The following is a 24430-nucleotide window of genomic DNA, read 5'->3' as shown; positions in this document are numbered from 1 at the left end:
AACATCCCAGAAACACCCCCTTTGGCAAAAGGTAAATTCAAGCACAGGTTCTTACAGACAGGAGAGGTTTCAGAGAAAAAGTTCAGGCAAGACCTTTGAAGCATGGAATTTCTTTTCACTGTAGCTGTTTCTTGAGATCCCCAGTCGTTTTCTGACTGCCTGCTAAAACTAACCAAGCTGGAGAAAAACCTGAAGTGAGAAAACTGGTGACTCACCTATCATTGTTCAAAATGACTATTTCCAGACAAATCAGCACCTCTGTCTTCATGACCCCTCTTCAGAAAAAAAACAGACAACATAACCTTGTTAAAGGGCAACAGCATCTCAAGTGGATTATAGGATGATGTGATTCAGAAATCCAAACCTTAATGAAGACTGTCAGCGTGTGTCTCTAATTGAGTGCATTTTTTTAACTATAGTTATTTCAAATATTGAAGAAGCAGCAGGGATTCAACATTGAGACATCTGTTTAATAAGGCATTCTGACTGTTGACCTAGAGGTAGATTTGGACAATGCTGGTGATCGTAACACATGGCAAATCTAACGACAGGGAGGAGAAAGTGAGGACTGCAGATGCTGGAGATCAGAGCTGAAAATGTGTTGCTGGAAAAGCGCAGCAGGTCAGGCAGCATCTAAGGAACAGGAGAATCGACGTTTCGGACATAAGCCCCCCTTCCTGAATGCTGTTCCTTGGATGCTGCCTGACCTCCTGTGCTTTTCCAGCAACACATTTTCAAACGACACCAACCGATGTAACTTCAAACACAGACATGAGATGGACTGGTGGTAGTGGTTGCTGCCTTTGTAGTTATAAAGAGTAATCATTCGAACAATAGGATAGGAACGTAGGGAAAGCAGAAATCTAGCTTGTGTCTTAGCAATGAAATTGAATTTAATGACTATGTATAACAGTTAGTATCTATCAATAGATGCACACCTGCACAGGGGAAAACATTGAGACAGCTAGTCAGTAAATACAACACATGAGGACATCATAATTAATGCCTGAACTGAGAAAGAAACCAAATAGGATAGGTTTCATATCAGTTAGTATAGACACAGTAGGCTGAATGGACAACCATAAGAGGTATTTGGAAAGACACATGGATAGGCAGGAGTTACAGCAATAATGACCATGGGGAGGCAGGTGGGATTAGTTTTAGAATGACATGATGATTGGTGTAGACAAGGTGAGCTGAAGGATCTGTTCCTATGCTGTACTGTTGTATATTCTATGCTCTACCAATGAGAGAGGACTTTTGGAAGCATGAGATCTAAAATTACTGGTTCCTCACAATTTCATAGTGACATGTACTAAATGGCAGCTTTCAATTAATGAAGATCGTCTCTTCCATAATCTCCCCCAGGATTGATCGCACTCTCACTGAAATAAGGTTTCCACAGATTAGTCTTGAATTTTCCATCTTCAATCGCAAGCCATCGCGTCAGTTGAGGTAGAATAGCTTGTTATTGACAATATCTGGGTGGTTTCTGGAATCTGAGATGTTAATGAATCTGAGAAGTTCTGACCAAGTTACAGCAATCATATTCCTGCTCTAACAGGCCTTCCCCCTCACTGAGGGATCATGACAACTTTCAAATTGGGGTCACAGTGGGAATAAGTTTGGGAAGCTCTGACCTACCCTCTTGAGAAAACAACAACCCTCATCTTTTGCAGTGAAAACATAATTCCTCTTCTTGATCAAATCCCTCCATTATTATAATCACCTGATTTTACGCATCTGTATTTCGTAGTAGCAGTACTGGGACAGCTAGAACGGTGTATAGTGTTGTAAAGTTGCCAAATTCCTACCAGGCAATTAGAGAGAGATGAATAGTGATGGTTTAACCTGAGGGTCACCATGCCTCAGGCGATGGAAGATGTTGAGAAGGAGAGTCCTTCTTGGCAACCTCAGCCGATACAGCAATTGAACCCATGCTGTTGGCATCACTCTGCATCCCAAACCCAGCCATCCAGTCAACTGAGTTTTTCGTGGAGATTTGTTTTTTTCAGATTGTGTCTTCATAGTTGGACAGTGATCAGAGAAATTAATGAATTTTACTAAATTACTAAAATCTGGTTTCAGCACCTCATTCCTCATTAGCTCAATTTGCTGCATGTTGATGTGAAATTTACAAGAAGTTAATTAAACATGTACTTCAACAGAATAAAGACCTCAGCAGGACACTGAGTCACTTTGGTTTGCCAGGTGGCTCTTACTCAGGAGGAACCTGATACAGTACTTTGAACAAAACAAAAGTGCAAATAGTTTTGGCATGATAGGCAGGTAGTTTTGTAGTGATTTGAAGGCACTGCAGCCACAGTTTCTGTAAGAGGATTGGATATTCTTGACTATCAACCAAGTAATTGAGAGTTACAAATGCTGCCGTACCTTGCACAGAAAGTAGATCCTGCATTCATATAGTGCCTCACACAACCTGAGGACATTCTAACACACGTCCTAGCCAATTAAGTCTAATGTAGGAAACACATCAGCCAATTTATGCACAGAGGTCCCACAAACAAGAGTAGTGCAAATAAGTACTATTAATTGAGGACAAAGTTTGCCCTGGATTTTTAATGTTCATCTGAGAAGAATGTTTCTTTTTTCTTGCAGAGAAGTTTTCTCTCTTTGAAGGAGGATACCTTTTTAAGCAGATAAATATAGAAAATAGTTAAAGGAGTGGGCCATTTAGCTCTTTGAGCCTGCTCTGCCATTCACTATTATCATGTCTGATTATCCAACTATGTAATTTGTTCCCACTTTCTCCCCATATCCTATGATCCCTTTATCCCTAAGTTATCTAACCCCTTCTTGAAAACATTCAGCATTTTAGCCTCAACCACTTTCTGTAGCAGAAAATTCCACAATCTGACTCCCTGTCTACATGAAGAAATTTCTCCTCAACTTGATCATTTTGTCCTGCCCCATATCATTAGATTGTGCTGCTGGTTCTGAGCACATTGAATAATGCAGTACAGAAAAGACCCTTTGGCCCATCAAGTCTGAACCACCAAAGGTACATAAAAATTTACACAACTCTCTTTTTCCAATAATTGGCCTCTAGCCTTGAAGATTATGATAATGCGAATTCTGAACCAAGTATGCTTTAAAAGCTGTGAGGTTAACTGCCTCAACTACACTCCCAAACCGTGCATTCCAGTGTCAGTGAAAACCCCTCTAATCCTCCTGCCTTTCACTATAAAAATGTGCCCTTTTGCTATTCACCCTTCAACGAAAGGAACTGCTGCTTTCTTTTCACCTTGTCTATGCCCCTTGTAATCTTGTACACCTTTTATCAGATCCCCCCCCCCCCCCCCCCCCCCGCCAACCTTCTTTGCCCAAAGAAAACAATCCAAGTTTATCCAGCCTCTCCTCATAGCTAAAATGCTGCATACCAGGCAACATCCTGGTGAATCTCCAAAGCACATCCCTCCCACACCCATGCAGTGCAATCACATCCTTCCTTTTAAATGTGGTGACCAGAACTGCACACAGTACGCCAGCTACTGCCTAATCAAAGTTTTATGCAGCTCTGACATAATTCTCTGTTCTTATAATCTAGCCTTTGATGATAAGGGCAAATGTTTGCCCTCTTAAGAACCCTATTAACCTGTGCTGCCACCTTCAGGGATCAGTGACAAGCAATCCAAGATCCCTTTGTGGGATCCTTCCTGTCTAGTCCAGTTAGGATTTTTATAGGTATCTGAGGTCCCTTCTCATTCTTCTAAACTCTAGTGAATATAATCCTAACCTATCCAGTTTCTCCTCAAGTCAGTCCTGCTACATCAGAATCCATACCAATGTAAGCCTACCTACCGAGTGTCAGACATTTTGTCACCACACCAGTAGCAAGCGTAATTTGAATAACACAGCACGAAAAGCAGCATTGTGGAGGTAGTCCATGAATATGAAATATTGATGGAGCTGTCTGGCATAAGCTGAGGATGTTTGTCCTCTGTGTGGTAGCATATCATTTGTAGTGTGTTTTTCTTTTTGAAAATAACTTTGATAATGCAACACATGTTATGTGCAAATAGTTTTATTTCTGCTACAACTAGTAGGGGAGGACAAACGTTTAAACGTTATTGTCGGAGTTTACAGTACAAGCTAAAATACTGAAGCCTACCAATCAATGTTTGATTGGGCCTGGCTAAATTCCTCCATTGACTTGAGCAATTTAATGCCTATGCTGACTCATGTGTTTTGTGTCCAGTTCAAATTAAAATGAATTACATTAAATTGGAATCTGATTGATGCCAGGAAAATAATGGTCCCTTCATTTGGGGAAGCATGTGGCTGAGTGGTTAGCTCTGCCTCACAATGCCAGGGACCAGGGTTTAACTCCACCCTTGAGTGACTTTGTGGAGTTTCCACATTCTCCAAATGTCTGTGTGTGCTTCCTCCAGGTGCTCCCATTTCCTCCCACAGTTCAAAGATTTGTAGTTTAGGTGGATTGGCTATAGTAAATTGCCTATAGTGTCCAGGGATGTGCAGGCGAGATGGATTAGACATGGGAAATTCAGAGATAGGATGGGTTGTTTGGTCTGGATGGGATGCTCTTTGCAAGGTTGATGTGGACTCGATGGGCCAAATGGCCCACTTCTGCGCTGTAGGGATTCTGTGATTCTATTATTCTATTTGGAGTTTGTGTCTCAGCAGAGGATCGTTGCAGTTATTGTACAGCATTTCATTGTTAGCTATGCATTGTGACAAGAACCTCCAGAAGAGTTCATTTGAAACTCCAGTGCAGTATCGATGTAATGCTCCATAATTCAAGATGCAAATGGGATTAGATTAATTGAGATTATCTGGTTGAGATGGATGAGTTGGACCAAAGGGTCTGTTTCCATGCTGTACAGTTCATGAATCTATGCTGCCTGCCTGCAATTTTACACCCATTGTCTGATTGCATGGATGTGAGAGATGCATTGCACTATCCTGAAGATTAACTATGATGTCAGGCACCCTTGTCATAGAGATGCATAAGTTTCTGTGGAGCATGCAATTTTAATGTCGAGAAATATTCATGCAGACATGATGACAAAAAAGGCAAAATACTGTGGATACTGAAAATAGTCAGAGCTGTACAGCATGGAAACAAACCCTTTGGTCCAACTCAATCATGCTAAATTAATCTAGTCCCATTTGTCAACATTTGGCCTATATTGCTCTAATCTCTTCCTATGCATATACCCATCCAGATTCCATTTAAATGTTGTAATTGTATCAGCCTCCACCACTTCCTCTAGCAGCTCATTCCATTCGTGCACCACCCTTTGTGTGGGAAAAGTTACCCCTTAGGTCCCTTTTTAAATCTTTCCCCTCACACCCTAAGCCTATGCTATCTAGTTCTGGATTCTCCCCAATCCAGAGAAAAGACCTTGTCTATTTACCCTATCCATCCCCCTCTAATTTTACAGGCATCATGATCTACCCAACTATGCAAGTGAGCATTATATATTGGAATAATATCCTTCAATTAATGGCAAAAAGTCACAATTACATACTAAAATAGTAAGTGGAGGTCTGGCAGCATCTGTTGAAGGAAGAGTTTGTTTCAATTCCAAATGTCTCTTTGGAACTGAAAAAGAACTGAAGGTTCTGAAGAAACAACTTTTATTGGACTCAAAACGTCAAGTGTTTTTCACTCCACAATTGCTGTCAGACCTGTTCAGTCTCAACAGCACTTTCTACTTCAATTTCAGGAACAAAGTGGATTGATGAAGGCAAAGCAGTGGGGGTATAATCTATATTGACTTCAGTAAGGCTTTTGATGAGGTTCCTCATGGTAGACTGGTTAGCAAGGTGAGATCACATGGAATACAGGGAGATCTAGCCATTTGAATACCGAGCTGGCTTGAAGGTAGAAGACAGAGGGTGGTGGTGGAGGGCTGCTTTTCAGACTGGTTGTCTGTGACCATTGGTGTGCCACAAGGATCAGTGCTGAATTCACTGGTTTTTGTTATTTACATAAATGATTTGGATGTGAACATAGGTATGGTTACTAAGTTTGCAGATGACACCATTGGTGGTGGTGTAGTGGACAGCAAAGAAGGTTACCTCGGAGAACAATTGGACTTTGATCAGATGGGTCAAAGGGTGGAGGAATGGCAGATGGAGTTCATTTTAGATAAATGAGAGGTGCTGCATTTTGGAAAGGCAAATCAGGGCAGGGCTTGTACACTTGATGGTAAGGTCCTGGGGAGTGTTGCTGAATACTCCCCAGGATCTCTGGAGTGCAGGTCCATAGTTCCTTGAAAGTGGAGTCACAGGTAGTTAGGATAGTGAAGAATGCATTTGGTATGCTTGCCTAGGTCAGAGTATTGAGTATGGGAGTTGGGATGTCATGTTGCAGCTGTACAGGATATTGGTTTGGCCACTTTTGGAAAACTGCGTTCACCTCTGGTCTTCCTGCTATAGAAAGGATATTGTGAAACTTAAGAGGGTTCAGAAAAGATTTACAAGAATGTTGCCAGGGTTGAAAGGTTTGAGCTATAGGGAGAGGTCGAATAGACTGGGGCTATTTTCCCTGGAGCGTTGGAGGTTGAGGGGTGATCTTACAGAAATGTATAATATCATGAGAGTTATGGAAAAGGTGACTAGCCAAACTTTCTTTCATCGGGTGGGGGAATACAAACTAGAGTGAGTAGGTTTAAGGTGAGAGGGGAAAGATTTAAAAGCAACCTAAGGGGGAACTTTTTCATGCAGATGGTGATGCATGTATGGAATGAGCTGCCAGATATTTTTGCACAAAGGCAGATAATCAGATTGTGTGCTACAGGTAGGTTGCAGAATGTACTGACAAGATTGGGACTGCTGTTGTCAGTTGGTCACAAGCTAAACTAGCAGGAATATTACATGATAGCATTTCCCCAAGGGGTAGAGACGGCAGGAGACTCTGTCACTCTTAACCTTCCTGGGTTGGATGGTGTAAGCATAGCTGGTAATGGCAAAAGTGCCATATAAATTGAAGAGTATTTATATGATAAAGAACTCAGGAAACAGTGATTGAATCAAATTGTATTATAAAATCAAAAGCTAGATTTTATTTGCATAAAGTGGAGGAACCAGTTGAAAAGAGAGTGTGAGGAGGTTTGTGTGGCTCCAGTTTAGGCCAAATAACCCACGCCATGCTGGAGAAGATGTAATCTTTATCACAGTTGGTCCATTTTAGTAATGTCTGTTTTGTGCGCATCTACACATTTCCCCTTTTATTGATCATCTGTAATAGCTATTTTTCTTTAAAATAGAGAACTCTGCTCCTGAATGGAATGAATAGATTTAATGCCTCAGACTTGAAGAAAGTTCTGCTGTGGATTTTCAGATCACCAGATGTATTAAGATCCCTCTGAACACTCTCTGTTTGAAGGTTCTGGAGCTGGGAATGTAATCATTCAGCAAGGAATCCTAAGATTAGAAACAAATTGCTCTTAGAAATAACATTTACTCCGAATATAAATTCCAGAAAGGTTTTCATGAACAAGCAGTGTGAGAGTTCTGGTCTGCTCCAGTCAAGGGTTTGGTAACAAAGATGTGCAGCTTTGAAATGTTCTGAATCACTCCCAGCCAATCTTTGTGCTCTCCCACACTTTCCAGACTGCCTTTGCACCCCATGTACACCGCCCCCCCCCCCCACCAAAAAACGCCTCTCTCACACACACATACTCAAACTCTCCCATACTCTGTTCCCCACCAGGGTATGTAGTGATGGGTGCAACCTTCAGTTTGGAAGGAGTAGTACCAGTCATAATGAAAAATCCGCATTCTTTAGCTTTTATTTTTGGGAGATGTTTAAAAAGACACTTTATTTTTACTATCACAGATCCCCTACGCTCCTGTGAAAACCTACAAAACCTCAATTTATCAGGAAACCTAATTAGCAGGTAAATGTGTTTTTTCTGCCCTTTATATCGAGTTTATATTGTGTTCTTTACAATCCCATGTTCAGCAAAGGTTGCTGCATTTAGGTAGTGCTATATTAAGCAAAATCTTGCTTTTAAACACCTGCCTTGTCTTGTAGTGTTGATAGTCTTCGGTCCCTCTCTGAGCTGAAGAATCTGGAGGTGATTCGGTTGAAAGACACTGTTTGCAACTTTAGTAATCCAGGTAACTTGTTTTGCTCCAAGTAATGGTTCAGCTTCCATCAATTTTGCCTCTGAATTAGAAGGTTCATAGATTTCCCAAGCAAATCTGGGCGAACAGGCATTTCTTAGAGGTCCAGTCTTTCAGATGTGATATTTAATTGAGACCCTACTTACTCTCTCAGGTGCATATTAATGGTCTTGTGGCTCTACTATTTCAAATAAGAAGAATAGAGGAAGTTATCCCAGAAAATATTTATCCTCAACTAAATTCATTAAGACAGACTTCTGAGTCATTATCACATTACTGTTTGTGGGATCTTGCTGTGCATTAATTGATTGCCAAATTTTCAAACATTGCTCAGTGACTACACTTCAAAACAGAAAGTATCTCAGTAACTGTAGAACATTCTCGTACATCCTGAGGTCATGAAGACTCAGGATAAATGAGAGTCTTTTAATCTTTGAAAGCAATAAAATAATTGGACATGAATCTGGATAATTCCTTTCCTGATATGTTTTTTTCGTCTGTGTAAGTGGCAGGATTACATCAGTCGTGAGGCAGGAGATAAATCCTCAGCCTTCGATTATTTATGGTACCTTGGCTGCAAGTAATGATGCAAGGTTAAAGGAAGGGTGTCTCATTTAAAGCTACTTAGTCGCTGTGTAATGGTGCCTGTACAAATGTGACGCAGCACATATTTTAATGCGATGTTAAAACGCTTTAAAGGGTAGAATAATTTCTTCTTCCATGGTAACACCTTATTGGCACTGTAAAATGCTCAAGTCAAATGTGAATGGCTTTGATGTAAGAACTATCATTTTTAAAGTATGATATGATGAAGCTTGTTTTTCAGTTTGTATGAACACTGCGTATCACAGTGCAATGTTGGAAATCTTTCCGAAGATCAAATCCTTAGATGGTGAGTAAACTTGTCCTGTTTTAGAGTTTATAACACAGTCAAATTTATTTTAGTATTTAAAGTTTGGATTGCAGTGCACCAGCTTTGTTAATTTTCGCAATGCTTAGGCCCTCCATTAGGCCTCCTGTACTGAATTGTTTCGTACTTGAGGGCTACGAGAACCTGACACAAAAAAGTAGTTGACTTGAGGCGTGGGACGGCTCAGCCATGATCTTATAGAATGCCAAGGCAGGCTTGAGGGGCTGAATGACCTACTGCTGCTATTTCTTATGTATTTACAGAAACACACTGTTGTGGTTGTAATACTGAATTAACAACCTGCAAACTTGAATTTGGAAACCTAGATTAGATTGTTGTAAAAATGTAAACACAGGAAATGTCCATAGGCAACTCTTTTTTTTTCTCTCTCCCAAGTTGGCCTTATTGTGACTAAAGGCTTGACTCTGACTGCTCCTTGTGGTGATCAGTCAAATTTGATGGCCAAAGGAGAATATTCCAATGATTATAGAGTCATAGAGATGTACAGCATGGAAACAGACCCTTCAGTCCAACCCATCCACGCCAACCAGATCTTCCAATCCAATCTAGTCCCACCTGCCAGCACCTGGTCCATATCCCTCCAAACCCTCCCTATTCATATGCCCATCCCAATGCTTCTTAAATGATGCAATTGTACCAGCCTCCACCACTTCCTCTCCCAGCTCATTCCATACACGTGTCACCCTCTGCATGAAAATGTTGCCCCTTCGGTCTCTTTTATATCTTCCCTTCTCACCCTAAACCTATGCCCTCTGGTTCTGGACTCCCCGACCCCAGGGAAAAGACTTTGTCTGTTTATCCTATCCATGCCCCTCATAATTTTGTAAACCTCTAAGGTCACCCCTCAGCCTCCAACGCTCCAGGGAAAACAGCCCCAGCCTGTTCAGCCTCTCCCTGTAGCTCAAATCCTCCAATCCTGGCAACATCCTTGTAGATCTTTTCTGAACCTTTTCAAGTTTCACAACATCTTTCTGATAGGAAGGAGACCAGAATTGGATGCAATATTCCAACAGTGGCCTAACTAATGTCCTGTACAGCCGCAACATGACCTCCCAACTTTTGTACTCCATACTCTGACCAATAAAGGAAAGCATACCAAAAGCTGCCTTCACTATCCTATCAACCTGCGACTCCACTTTCAAGGAGCTATGAACCTGCACTCCAAGGTCTCTTTGTTCAGCAACACTCCCTAGGACCTTGCCATTAAGTGTATACGTCCTGCTAGGATTTGCTTTCCCAAAATGCAGCACCTTGCATTTATCTGAATTAAACACCATCTGCTACTTCTCAGCCCATTGGCCCATCTGGTCCAGATCCTGTTGTAATCTGAGGCAACCCTCTTCGCTGTCCACTACACCTCCTCCAATTTTGGTGTCGTCTGCAAACTTACTAACTGTACCTCTTATGCTTGCATCCAAATCATTTATGTAAATAACAAAAAGTAGAGGGCCCAGCATCGATCCTTGTGGCACTCCACTGGTCACAGGCCTCCAGTCTGAAAAACAATCCTCCACCACCACCCTCTGTCTTCTACCTTTGAGCCAGTTCTGTATCCAAATGGCTAGTTCACCCTGTATTCCATGAGATCTAACTTTGCTAATCAGTCTCCCATAGGGAACCTTGTCGAATGCCTTACTGAAGTCCATACAGATCACATCTACTACTCTGCCCTCATCAATCTTCTTTGTTACTTCTTCAAAAAACTCAATTAAGTTTGTGAAACATGATTTCCCACGCACAAAGCCATGTTGACTATCCCTAATCAGTCCCTGCCTTTCCAAATACATGTACATCCTGTCCCTCAGGATTTCCTCCAACAACTTGCCCACCACCAAGGTCAGGCTCACTGATCTATAGTTCCCTGGCTTGTCTTTACCACCCTTCTTAAACAGTGGCACCACATTTGCCAACCTCCAGTCTTCCAGCGTCCCACCTGTGACCATCGATGATACAAATATCTCAGCAAGAGGCCCAGCAATCACTTCTCTAGCTTCCCACAGAGTTCTCCGGGTACACCTGACCAGGTCCTGGGGACTTATCCACTTTTACCCGTTTCAAGACATCCCGCACTTCCTCCTCTGTAATCTGGACATTTTGCAAGATGTCACCATCTATTTCTCTACAGACTATATCTTCCATATCCTTTTCCACAGTAAATACTGATGCAAAATATTCATTTAGTATCTCCCCCATTTTCTGTGATTATTTTCCATCCTGAGTACTCTGTTCTTCCTTGATCAATACACTGTTAAGAGCACAGGGAGGGAAACGTTCCATTTTGCCTTTCACTGGTCCTCCCCTCCAAGGGTCTTAGAGTGAGCTATCTGTTCCTTGCAAGCAATATGGTTGTGACTGGAATCTGGCAGGTATGGATTCCAGCACAATGAGCAGTGATTCCAGTGAGTTAAATGAAAATAAATTCTCACTCAGCAAGAAGTATGTTAGTAAAGCCGACTTAACACAACAGTTTTGCCAAGTGGTACTTTTCTTCTGCTCTTCACATCCCACTAAGGTGGACTGTCTATAGTTCTGCTCATAACTTGTGTATCCACCAAGACTGGGAGAAAGTGAGGACTGCAGATGCTGGAGATCAGAACTGAAAAATATGTTGCTGGAACAGCTCAGCAGGTCAGGCAGCATCCAAGGAGCAGGAGAATCGACGTTTCGGGCATAAGCCCTTCAGGAATGAGGAGGGTGTGCCAAGCAGGCTAAGATAAAAGGAGGGATTTGGGGGAGGGGCGCTGAGAATGCGATAGATGGTAGGAGGTTAAGGTGGAGGGTGATAGGCCGGGGGGGGAGGGGGGAAAACGGCGAGGTCGGGCAGAAGATTTGCAGGTCAAGAGGCGGTTGGAACTGAGATAAGGTGGGGGGAGGAGAAATCCATATTCATCCCTTGTGGTTGGAGGGTTCCTAGGCGGAAGATGAGGCGCTCTTCCTCCAGGCGTCATGTTGCCGTGGTCTGGTGATGGAGGAGGCCAAGGACCTGCATGTCCTTGGTAGAGTGGGAGGGGGAGTTAGTGTTCAGCCACAGGGCGGTTGGGTTGGTTGGTGCGGGTGTCCCAGAGGTGTTCTCTGAAACGTTCCGCAAGTAGGCAGCCTGTCTCCCCAATATAGAGGAGACCACATCGGGTGCAGCGGATGCAGTAAATGATGTGTGTGGAGGTGCAGGTGAATTTGTGACGGCTATGGAAGGATCCCTTGGGGCCTTGGAGGGAAGTGAGGGGGGAGGTGTGGGCGCAAGTTTTGCATTTCTTGCGGTTGCAGGGGAAGGTGCCGGGAGTGGAGGTTGGGTTGGTGGGGGGTGTGGACCTGACGAGGGAGTCGCGGAGGGAGTGGTCTTTCAGGAACGCTAATAGGGGAGGGAAGGGAAATATATCCTTGGTGGTGGGGTCTGTTTGGAGGTGGTGGAAATGACGAAGGATGGTACGATGTATCCGGAGGTTGGTGGGGTGGTAGGTGAGGACCAGTGGGGTTCTGTCCTGGTGGCGATTGAAGGGGCGGGATTCAAGGGCGGAGGAGATGCGGTTGAGAGCATAGTCCACCACGTCTAAGGGGGAATTGCAGTCTTTGAAGAAGGAGGCCACTTGGGTTGTTTGGTATTGGAGTTACTCCTCCTGGGAGCAGATGCGGCGAAGGAATTGGGAATATGGGATGGCGTTTTTACAGAGGGAAGGGTGGGAGGAGGTGTAATCTAGGTAGCTGTGGGAGTCGGTCGGTTTATAGTAAATGTCCGTGTTGAGTCGGTCGCCCGAGATAGAAATGGAGAGGTCTAGGAAGGGGAGGGAGGAGTCTGAGACGGTCCAGGTAAATTTGAGGTCTGGGTGGAAGGTGTTAGTAAAGTGGATGAACTATTCAACTTCCTCATGGGAGCACGAGGTAGTGCTGATACAGTCATCGATGTAGCGGAGGAAAAGGTGGGGAGTGGTGCCAGTGTCCACCAAGACTGTCCCAGCTAAAATCTGCAGAAAGTGACCCTGCTACACTGATCTGAACTAGTGCAGAGAGATGAGTCTGGGTTTAACTGATCCACAAGTCCTGACCAGCAGGACAATTAGCTGAATGAGGCAAGCATGCACCAGTGGCTGTGAAGGCTACCTGTGTGGCTTGCACCCTGAAGGCATAAAGAATTGCTATACTACTGGATAGAATAGATTAGATTCCCTACAGTATGGAAACAGGCCCTTTGGCCCAACAAGTCCACACTGACCCTCTGAAGAATAACCCACTGAGACCCATTCCACTACCCTTTTTTTTATCCCTGACTAATGCACTAACACTGTGGGCAATTTAGCATGGCCATTTCACCTGAACTGTACATCTTTGGATTGTGGGAGTAAATTCACGCAGACACTGGAAGAATGTGCAATATCCACACAGACGGTCGCCCAAGGTGGGAATCGAACCTGGGTGCCTGGCCTGTGAGGCAGCAGTGCTAACCACTGAGCCACCATGCCACTCTAAATATAGATATTAGCAACCTATCAAGACTGCAGTTGTGCAATGCAAACTGACTTCATGTGAAAAGATCATGTGCAGCCCTTGGCCAGACATTGAAAAGCCTTATGGCAACAGACATGTAATGTTTGAGACAGGGCCATGACACATCTGTAAGCATACATGGACAGTAGACACCTGATGGACAACGACCTCTTGGATTCAGAATGGAATTTGATCGTAGCACCCAAGATCCTAATTGTCCTTTATAGGATTCCCTCTACTCACTTCATTTACAATGAGAAAGGGGCTACAAAAAGTACAAATAGGTTGTGCCAAGTTGTCCTGATCATGAAATTGCATCTAGTAGGATCAACACTCTAGCAGTTGAAAACACGCCCGGCCAATACAATACAGGGCTTGGAACTTGTGGAACCTGATAGACAATCCGAGCTGTGAATGTCCTTCTCGGAGAACAGCCCTACTTTCTTTGGCAGCTTGTGAGCTATAAAATCAATGTTGCTGCTATCAGCGAAACCCTACTCTCTATGGAAACCTACGTTTGCTTTTGATTGAATATTTAAGGTTCGAGAGTGATCATTGTTCTTGCACAAAAATAGAATTTATAGAAAAAATTAAATGGAAAGTTCCATGTTGATGAGAGAGCTGTTTTTAGTAAAACATTTTTATCTCTTCCATTGCAGTTAACATTTATTCTGTTGATATTCATAGCTTCTATTTTCTATCATTGATGTAAAATAATTCAAATTGTGCAGTGAATGAATTTGATTCTTTATTTGTTCTTTCCATCAAATTTAAAAATTTTAAATATTGAGATGCTTGAGGCTTTAAAATTTTTTTTTCTGGTTTTTATTTGCAGGAGAGAGGCTATCAGGAAGGGGTAGTGATTTGTATCAGCTCTGCAAAAAGATGGAAGATTCTCTGAAAGGTTTAGTGCCTTTTTATTATTATATTGCTAAGATTGTAAATGAATGCACGTTTTCACTTCAGACCCAAGTGAGTGCTGAGTGCTTTTTGATTTTGGGCTTCTGATTATGTTTCTTCCATTGTAGTCCTGATCTAGTTTATTTCTCAGGCACCTTACTATTTCTATATTTTCAGAAATACGATTTTGCTTTGTGATTAAAGTAACGTCACTGCCAACTGACCAAACATTTTTGTTTTAATCCTTTGGATAAACAATTATATCTGATCATTTTTCCAAGCAATGTTTTGACTTCTTTCTTCTTAGGTGTGGAATGCCCTACTGACAATGTAGTTAACTCAGCCACATTAGGGAGATTTAAACAATCCTTAGATAAGCACATGGATGATTTTGGGATAGTGTAGGGAGACTAGCTGAGAATAGTTCACAGGTCGGCGCAACATCGAGGGCCAAAGGGCCTGTTCTGCACTGTATTGTTATGTTCTATGTTCTATCTCCCTCAGTTTTAATAACTAATATTCTAAGGTGTTACAGCAAATTAATAAACAGGCTTTTTAATAACATTGGGGATATTTGATGATAAAGTGCTGGAAGTGTTATTAATAAAGTATGACAAGGGAAGTGTTACAGGGAATGTACATAATGTTACAGGAAATGCTTGCTACATGCAAGGATATCTACATAATTGGCTTCATATTGGAGAGGCTTGTTATAATGTAATACAGCACTGCAGGGGGGCATTTAGCCCTTAATTTTGTGCTTTGGTTGTATCTATCCATAGTTTAAATGCTCAAGTCAGATCCTGTTCACACTCTAATCTATTTTCAGTTGTTTTCTTCCATATTTTGATTACACTTTATATTATTTGTAGCAGTACTGTTCTCTATCTTCCTGTATCTCGCTGACCATTAATTGTGCCTTATTTTAAAGTTGACATTTTGTTCTGTTGCATTTCTGTTTGTTTTTTTTTTAATCAACCTGTTTAGAAATGTTGTTTTTACCTCTGGAGAGTCAGGACTTGAGCGCAGGCCTCTGGATCCAGGATAGGGACACCACCACCACCACAAATCGTCACCTCATAGCCTGTCCATCATCTATAAGACACCTATCAAGAGTGTTACAGAATATTCTCCACTAACCTGGATAATCACAGCTGCAACACCTCAAGCAGCCTGACACCATCCAGGACAAAGCAGTCCACTTGATTGACACCCTATCCACCTCCTTCAACATTAATTCCCCCATCTCCAAGGTGCACTGCAACAACTCAGCAATGCTCTTTCAACAGTACTTTCTAAACTGGCAGCCTCTACCACTGACCAGGATGAAAAACATGGAAATACCTCCACTGCAAGTTTCCTCCAACCATCACCATCCTGACTTGGAAATGTATCACCCACTCCTTCTTCATTACTGGGTAAAAGTCCTGGAACTCCCACCCTTTGTGCTGTGGAATTTGCACAATGGAATTTGCACACCTTGGCACCTTGTTAAATTTTGAGTTTGAATACAGTGAAATGGAAATACAAGTGAATCATTTTGCTTTTGTTTCTTTATTCATTTCAATGTCAGTTTGGCTAACTAGAGTAATATGTAGGATTTATTTTTATTAAGGTAAATAGTCACACACACATACACAACCAGTCTCTCCCTCTCCCTTACTCTCTAAGGGGTGAAGTGGCTCAAGAAGAGAACTCACCATCACCTTCTCAAGAGCATTTAGGGATGGGCAACAAATGCTGGCCCAGGCAACAAATGCTGGCCCAGCCAGCAACATCCATGTTCCATGAACAAATGTTTTAAAATCTTGTTAGTGACAATTATGTGCATTCAATCTTACCATATTTGTAGCAAGTTTTATCCTGTGTTGTTGTTTATCCTTCTGTGATGACAACTCATCCTAATGTTTTTTAAAAAAGGGGACACGACTGCACCAAAACACACACACATATCTATATGGATGCAGTACTGAAGAAATGTAAAGTGTAGGAATGCCGTGGAAGCAGTTTCTGCTGTATTCCAAGTGCCAATAATGTGTGATATTCATAAATTACCCAGACTAGGAGAAAGTGAGGACTGCAAATGCTGGAGATCAGAGTCAAAAGTATGGTACTGGAAATTACCCAGTAAATTTAAATCCTTAACATTTAAGGTTTATGCTTTTTTATGAATCTGGAAATCAAGGAGAACTAATTGGAAATGTTAAAGATTGGCTTTAGTTATAAAGTAAACGTTAGAAAACAAATCGCTCAAATGTATAGTGTACAAATTATCAACTCACTTCACAGAAGCATAGATTTGGAAAAACTAAAGGTTTTTTTTCCGGAACTAATTACACCAATCTTTATAATTTAGAATTCTTTGTTTTGTGACTCTGAACATTTTAATGGGTAATCAGGAGTTGCAGAACAATGGCTGGAAGGGCAGTCAATTGCAAGAATACTGTAAGGTTCTACAATGTGTCTTTGGTGACTCTGAATAAATCACACCTATGTACCACAGAAATTTGACTTTGAATGTAAAATAACTATACATAGAAACATTTAAATGACAAAATGCAGGCGATTTAATAAATAACTACTTTTAAAAGCTCTGTCATGTGTTAGGATATCAACAGCGGGATTAATGGGCCTGGATTTCAGCCTGCCCTATTTTCCAACCATGTAAATGATTCAATGTAAATTCAGATGAGATGTGCTGCACCAAGTGTATGGTAATGGTGTGTCTTGAGGGCTTAAAGGAATCCCCTTAGTCCTTGCAGTTTCTGAAGAAATGCCATGTTCAAGTCCAGCATGAAGAGAGAAGAAACACAGGCAGCAAATAGAATTGACCTCTGGTGTAGCATTTATTTTTCCAGCTCTCCGATAGGTTTAGTTGCTTCAGTTTTCTGTATAATATCTAATGGAAGGTGCTGTCCTCTTCTTTTATTACTGCCATAGAAGGGAGCGAAGTAAACCATGTAATGACTGGAGGTATTTGCAGGACAATGCTATACCAGACTACAAAGCCATTCAGCTACTGTCCAGCATTGTGGAAGGATTTTATTTTGGTTTCCCCTTAACCAATAAACACTGTTGACTGATGATAGCATCACTGACAAAACCAGTATCTGTTACCCATCCCGAATTATACTTTAACTGATCGGCTTTCTATTGCCATTTCAGAAGGAGATTAAGAGTCAACCACAGATGGTGAGCATCTAGAGTCCTACATAGTCAAGACCAGGTGACGACAGTAAACTTCCTTCTGTAAAGGGCATTATCAAACCAATGAACTGTTATAAAAATCGATTAGTCATCATCACTGACACTAGCTTTCATTTCCAGATTGATTTTTTTTAGGTCACAGGGATAGTCAGTTAAACCAAATCAGCCTCACTATCACTGGATTCACAATACCATGAAATTAAAACATTAAGTGACCCTCCAATTTGCCTAACTGTTCCTAACCAGACTTTATGAATAATAGATATTGGACACAAAGTTTATTAATAAAATGTTAATCTTTAAGTTATAATGTAACTGTGCCAAACACATAAGCAACAATGCAATCTAATTAATATCTACAATCTAAAGCTCAATCCTTTTGAGACTGCCACAGATGTGCAGACACAGTTCAGGGATAAATTACAAAGAAAACAAAAGAATTGTACTTTGCCAGTTTAGTAAACCATTTCCAATGATGGTTACTAGGCCTTCATGAAATCCTTAGAAAATGGTTTGTTCACAGATAGGTAGAATTGTATATCTTATTTGAATTCTGAAGTCACTGGTTATTGCAAACATTTTCAGCAGACTCGTGGAAATATTTACTTACTACTTACAGACTGGAATTCTTTTCCTAGAACATTCAACAATTGGATAACTGGAGGGGAAAAAAAAAGAGAATAAAACACAACAGCAGTTTTCAGAAGCAGCCAAAAATCGCCCTCATGCCAAAACCCAGTCAGAATCAGTTTCTGCTGTTTTCAATCAAAAATCTGTGGTTGGCTAGGATTTAGCACTAGAGAGTGTGGTGCTGGAAAAGCACAGCAGGTCAGGCAGTATCTGAGGAGCATGAAAGGTGCTGCCTGATCTACTGTGTTTAACCAGCACCACACTCTCGTCTTTACTCCAGCATCTGCAGTCCTCACTTTTGCCTAGGATTTAGCACTGATCTTCCCTTAATTGACAGCTCAGTGCTGGTTTGTCTACAGTGTCCTTAGATCAGAAATTAAGTTTGAGTCATACAGCACACCTTCAGTGCAATTCATCCATGCTGACCAAATTTCCCAAACTAAAACAAGTTCCATTTGCTTGCATTTGGCTCATATCCTTCTAAACGTTTCCAATTCATATATCGGTCCAAATGTCTTTTAAATGTGGTAAGTATACCTGCATCTACCACTTCCTCTGGCAGGTCATTCCACATCTGAACCATCCTCTCTCTGAAGAGGTTGCCTCTCAGGTCCCCTTTTTCAAATCTGTCTCCACTCAAGGGCATATTTTTAAGATGAGTTTTGAACTTCCCTATCGCAGGGAAAAGACTTTTGCTATGCCCCTCATGATTTTATAAACCCCTATAAGGATACCTCTCGATCTCCTACGCTTCAGTGAAAAAAGTCACAGCCTATCCAAATGCTCCTTATAATTCAAAGCCTCCAGTCCTGGAAACTTGCTTGGAAATATTTTCTAAGCCCTCTCCAATTTACTAATATTCTTCTAGTAGGGTGACCACAATGCTCCAAAACTTGCCTCACCAACATCCTATACAACTTCAACATGACATCCCACTCCTAAACTCAATGGTCTGAGCAATAGAGGCAACTTTCAAAGAATTATATATCTGAATGCTTGGGTCTCTTTGTTTAATAACATAACCTAACACCCTGCTATTAACTGTCTCAGTCCTGCCCTTGTTCATTTTGCCAAAATGCAATAACTCACATTTATCCGAATTAAACTCAATCTTCCACTCCTCAGACCATTGGCCCAATTGATCAAAATCCTTTTGTAATCTTAAATAACCTTCTTTATTGTTGACTATACAACCAATTTTAGTGTCATCAGCAAACTTAATAACTGTACTGCCTAAATTCTCTTCCAAGTTGTTTATATAAATGATAAACTACAGTGGACCCAATACTGATCCCTGCAGAATATTACTGGCCATAGGCCTCCAGTATGAGAAACAACCATCCATCCCCACCCTCTACTATCAAGCCAATTTTGTATCCAATTGACAAGCTCTCCTTGAATCCCATGTGATCTAATTTTGCTAACCAGTCTACCATACGAATCCTTGTCAAAGGCTTCACTAAAATCAATGTAGACAACATTGTCTATCTTTTTGGTCACATCCTCAAAAAAAAATTCAAGTTAGTGATTCATGATTTCCGACGCACAAAGCCTAATTCGTCCTTGCCTCTCCAAATGCACGTAAATCCTGTCCCTTAGAATTCCCTCCAACAACTTACCCACCAATGATGTCAAACTCACTGGTCTACACTTCTTGCAACCTTTCTTAAATTTGCATTACCTTCCTGGCCAGTTCCCAAAAGCAACAATCTGTCTTTGGTGTCTCTTTAGAAGTTTAACTCCCAGTTCCAAACCAAAAAAAAAAGAGAAAAACAGAAGATTAATAGTGAGGGCTTCTACATTGTTGAATTTAAGTTCCACCAGCTCCCTTGACAGAATTTGAACTATAGTATCATTGAATTAGTCAAGCCACTGGATTATCCTACCCATACTTTGTTCCTCCCTACATGGCCTCCAAATCCTGTCAGCCCCATGTCCCCACAACCCTCCCTGGGTTTCCAGTCAAAATTCCGTTATTTGTTCTGGGCAGCATAGCTATCTTCATCCTGGGGCCTGCTTCCAGTTCCAGTGGACTTCATTATCACATTCTGATGCAATGGAGACTGTTGGTGCTGCCAACCAATCAGATTGGACAGGTCTTATCATTCTACCCTTGCCCTCCTCTCCCATTTCGATTATGGTTCTTTTGTTTGATCATGTCTGTTTCACTGTCTAGTCCAGCATTTACTGCCTGAACCTAGTTGCCCTTGAGGAGGTGGCGATAAGCTGATTTCATGAACAACTGCAGTCCATGTGCTGTATGAACTCCCACAGTGCTGACAGGGAGAAAGTTTCAGGATTCTGACCCAGCAACACTGAAGGAATGGTGATAGATTTCCAAGTCAGGATTGTGTGTGACTTGAAGGGGAACTTGCAGGTGTTGGTGTTCCCATGGATCTGTTCCCCTTGTCCTTCCAGATGGACAAGATTATGGGTTTGGATGGTGAAGGAATTCTGGTGACTCATAGAAATGCATCTTGTAGATGGTACACACCGGTGCCACTGAACATTGGTGAGGGAAATGGATGTTTGTGGATGTGGTGTCAATCAAGCAATTGCTTTATCATGGGTGTGTAATGCTTCTTGAGTGTTATTGAAACTGACGTCCTCTAGGCAAGTGGTGAATATTCCATCACATGTAAAATGGACGGCATTGTATTGAAAGTCATGTTTGATTATTCTTTTGTGTATTCTCTGGAATGTTTTCCCACTTTTACACTTTAGTGTTCCGTGAGCACATTTCCTGCCCGTAAGCCATACTTGATGTCATCAATTTTGCCAATATTTTACATTTGAAAATGTTGATGTCATCTGGTACAATGGAGATTTCCTGAAATTGGTCCCAGTAACTTCTGTAATTGAAGGTTGTAACCAGCAGTTGGTGATGTAACTCCACATTATCTCACAACTTCATCTTCTCAGCACACTAACTCCATTCTACAGAATAAACTAATATAAAGAAATTGCTTAACCTTCTTATAATATGACGAAACGTAGTGGTGTTTTCCTTGGTCAATATTAATCCCTCAACCAACTCACACATTGCTGTGATGGCAGATGGCTTTGTGCATATTAGCTGCCAGGTTTCCTACATTACAAAAGTAGCCTTCAAAAGTATTTTGACAATGAAATCGTTTTGGACATTGTGACATTGCAAAAGGTGCTACTTAAATGCAATTTTATTCTTATTTTTAGAAATGTGCGGCAGTGGTCCCATTGGCAAACTATCTGCTCCCAAGAAATGGGTTGAGGACAATTACTGGGAGCTCAAACCAAGCCAGAAAACGGAGTCTGATGAAGCTGTTGAGAAGTTTTATAGTAAGGGTTCTTCCTCAATGTTTGACTGACTGTACAATTTAGTGATTCCATTTTAAATATAATTCTAATACTTTAAAGCTTCAGTTATGTTGTTAAATACTAATGATTCTGACTGGTCATTATTTTTAATACACAGATATTTTGAAGGAATGCAGAGAGCTCAACAATAAGGCTGCTGATGTCATTGAAAAATCAGAAAGGACACTGAGTAGTGGGCAGTAATGAACACATGCAATAAACAGTTACAGAAACCCAAGAACCCAAAGAACTGTGATGATGCTGCTGTTTTCTCATCTAAACTGAATCATTTTTTAATCTCTGTTCAAACCAAGAAAACAAACGGTCCTTTTAAATTCTGATTGTTTTCTGAACAAATATAAAGGTGCGTTAAGTCACGGAAATATGCCTCCTTGCCTTGCCCTCCGTGGTGCTCATGCAGTGAAAGCCATTGGTATGTCTCTCATGGAGAGAGATGCCTATGATTCTTCATAAACTATGGCTGATCACCTCATTATCTTTTAAGTGAGGTGTTTACAACTCAAAGCTTATGAACCAAGGAAGACATCTAACCTGTATGGATTTAAATCTGTTTCACTACCTCACTTTTGACTGACAGCATGGCGTGTTTATCAATTGTACACTTTCTAGACCCAATACTGTTTTTTTTTAAGTCGTTCACTATTGTAAAACTGCAATAAAATGCTTTAAATCTGCTCAAAACTTGCAAGTTTGACAATTTAGCTAGAACAAATCATTCATGTGTGGTGATTAAATGAGCGAATGATTTGATTGACTTTCCTTGTGTTGTATCTTGAAATACCACACCCATCTTAAACTCCTTTTGAATGGCAGGGCAGGCTTAAGCGGCCGAATTGCCTACTCTTGCTCCAAGTTCTGAGGTTTTGATGCTCAGAAGACTTCCCACATGAGTAACATTAAAATACACATTTATTTCCTGAATGTTGCTGCAGAAAATACATCTCCAAAATGAGATTTCTAAATTTTAATTTTGTTATACAGAAGCAAATGAAGATATTTACAATCCAGCCCAATACATCCACACTGACCCTCTGAAGAGTCACCCACCCAAACCCATTCCCCTAACCTCAGCTTACATGTGACTAATGCACCTAACCTACACGTCCCTGAACACTATGGGTAACTTAACATGGCCAATTCACCTAATCTATACATCTTTGGATTGTGGGAGGAAGCCAGAGGAAACCCATGCAGACACTGGGGGAATGTGCAAACTCCACCCAGACAGTCACCCGAGGCTGGAATCAAACCTGGGTCCCTGCTGCTGTGAGGCAGCAGTGCTAACCACTGAGCCACCGTGCCACCCTTTACAATAAACACTTTAACCCCCCTGCTTGGACAAAATAAAAAACTTGGATAACCTTTCATATGAAACTTGTAAACAGCTTCTTTAACTTGACATTTTTTTACCTGTTGTCAGCGTCTAGCTCACTTGTTCTTAGAAATTCATAATGATTTCTTATCTCTGCAGTTTCAAAGCAAGGATTCTTTACAAATGGAACTTCTGAAACAAATCTTATCATTTTAAAACAAAGCTATATTTAACTGAATCATAACCTCATCTGTTTTGTATCCAGCTTAGTTGCTTGAGCTAAAGGCCAGCTTTTTATTAGCCTTGATTAATTTTTGTGCCTAAATAATTTGTGTCTTTTGGACACAAGTCAAGTAACTTTGTTCTTCCAGTTTCTGGTTTCTCTTCATTTTGGAAGTATTCTTCTTGTAATGGATGCACATTTTCCCACATTGAACTCCATGAGCCACCGGTAAATCCATTCACTTAGTCTGTCCATATTTCTTTCGAATTTCATGCTCCCATGTGCATACCTGACTGCCTCCTAACTTAGTGTTCTAGTTCAATTGTAATTAATATAAACAGAATGGGTTACCATCTTTACCATAATCTTTCAGTTGACCATGTCCAGGCCAGTTTATATAAACTGTGATACCTCTACAGACAATTTAAAAATATTTAATTATAATGCCTACTTTGTTTAAAATAGAATGATGATTTTTGGCAATTGTGCTTCCTGTTACTTTTTCCGTAATTTTAAAGATTCATCCCAAATTCATTGTCACTGTGTTCTCCCATATGTATCTGAAAGAATGTCCTTTACTACCTAATTTCTGGGTAAACTTAGTGAATCCATTGCACTTACTGTATTCTATCTCATTCCACCATGTATTCTCCTTGATTTTCGAAGGTGTAAGAATGTACAATCCTTCAGAGTGTGGCTCTTTACCTATACCAGCAGAAAACTTTATTTAGCATTAAACATGTAGCTAGTGCAAACAGGAAATTTATAACCATAACCTACTCTTGAAATATCAGAACAAAAACATTTGTTCTGTGATACTAAACAGAGCCTTAAAACAAATCTTATTGTAGATTAGATTACTTACAGTGTGGAAACAGGCCCTTCAGCCCAACAAGTCCACACCGACCCGCAACCCACCCATTCCCCTTTACTTAACATTACGGGCAATTTAGCATAGCCAATTCACCTGACCTGCACATCTTTGGACTGTGGGAGGAAACCCATGCAGATACTGGGCGAATGTGCAAACTCCACACAGTTGCCTGAGTCGGGAATTGAACCCAGGTCTCTGGCACTGTGAGGCAGCAGTGCTAACCACTGTGCCACCGGGCACCCTCTGCTGCCCCAAACATTATCCAGGTGAAGAAATAGTTTACATGTATTTCTTTCAATACACTGTATTCATTGCTCACACTGCAGCCACCCCTACATTGGCAACATGAAACAAGATTTAATGGGCCACTTTGTGGAGCACCTCCACTCACTCCACGAG

At 41.2% G+C, this 24430-nt stretch overlaps 1 protein-coding gene across 6 annotated transcripts in view; it reads left to right on the top strand.

The window, feature by feature from the left end:
- The window catches only part of lrrc61 (leucine rich repeat containing 61), a 29074-nt gene extending 6771 nt beyond the window's left edge, over positions 1-22303 (top strand). For 5 of the 6 annotated variants that reach the window (XM_072553289.1, XM_072553288.1, XM_072553287.1 and 2 more), the window contains 6 exons: positions 7829-7889; positions 8027-8112; positions 8945-9010; positions 14364-14432; positions 21461-21583; positions 21720-22303. In XM_072553289.1, coding sequence (XP_072409390.1) covers positions 7829-7889; positions 8027-8112; positions 8945-9010; positions 14364-14432; positions 21461-21583; positions 21720-21805 — 491 coding nt within the window. In that variant the 3' untranslated portion in view covers positions 21806-22303. The remainder of the gene's footprint in view (positions 1-7828; positions 7890-8026; positions 8113-8944; positions 9011-14363; positions 14433-21460; positions 21584-21719) is intronic. The other variant, XM_072553291.1, reaches the window with a different exon arrangement.
- The last annotated feature ends 2127 nt before the right edge of the window (positions 22304-24430 follow it).

Source organism: Chiloscyllium punctatum, chromosome 33 (assembly GCF_047496795.1).
Source record: "Chiloscyllium punctatum isolate Juve2018m chromosome 33, sChiPun1.3, whole genome shotgun sequence".
NCBI lineage: Eukaryota > Metazoa > Chordata > Chondrichthyes > Orectolobiformes > Hemiscylliidae > Chiloscyllium > Chiloscyllium punctatum.
The sequence above is the reverse complement of the archived record's forward strand: the minus strand, read 5'-3'. Positions and strand labels throughout refer to the sequence as shown.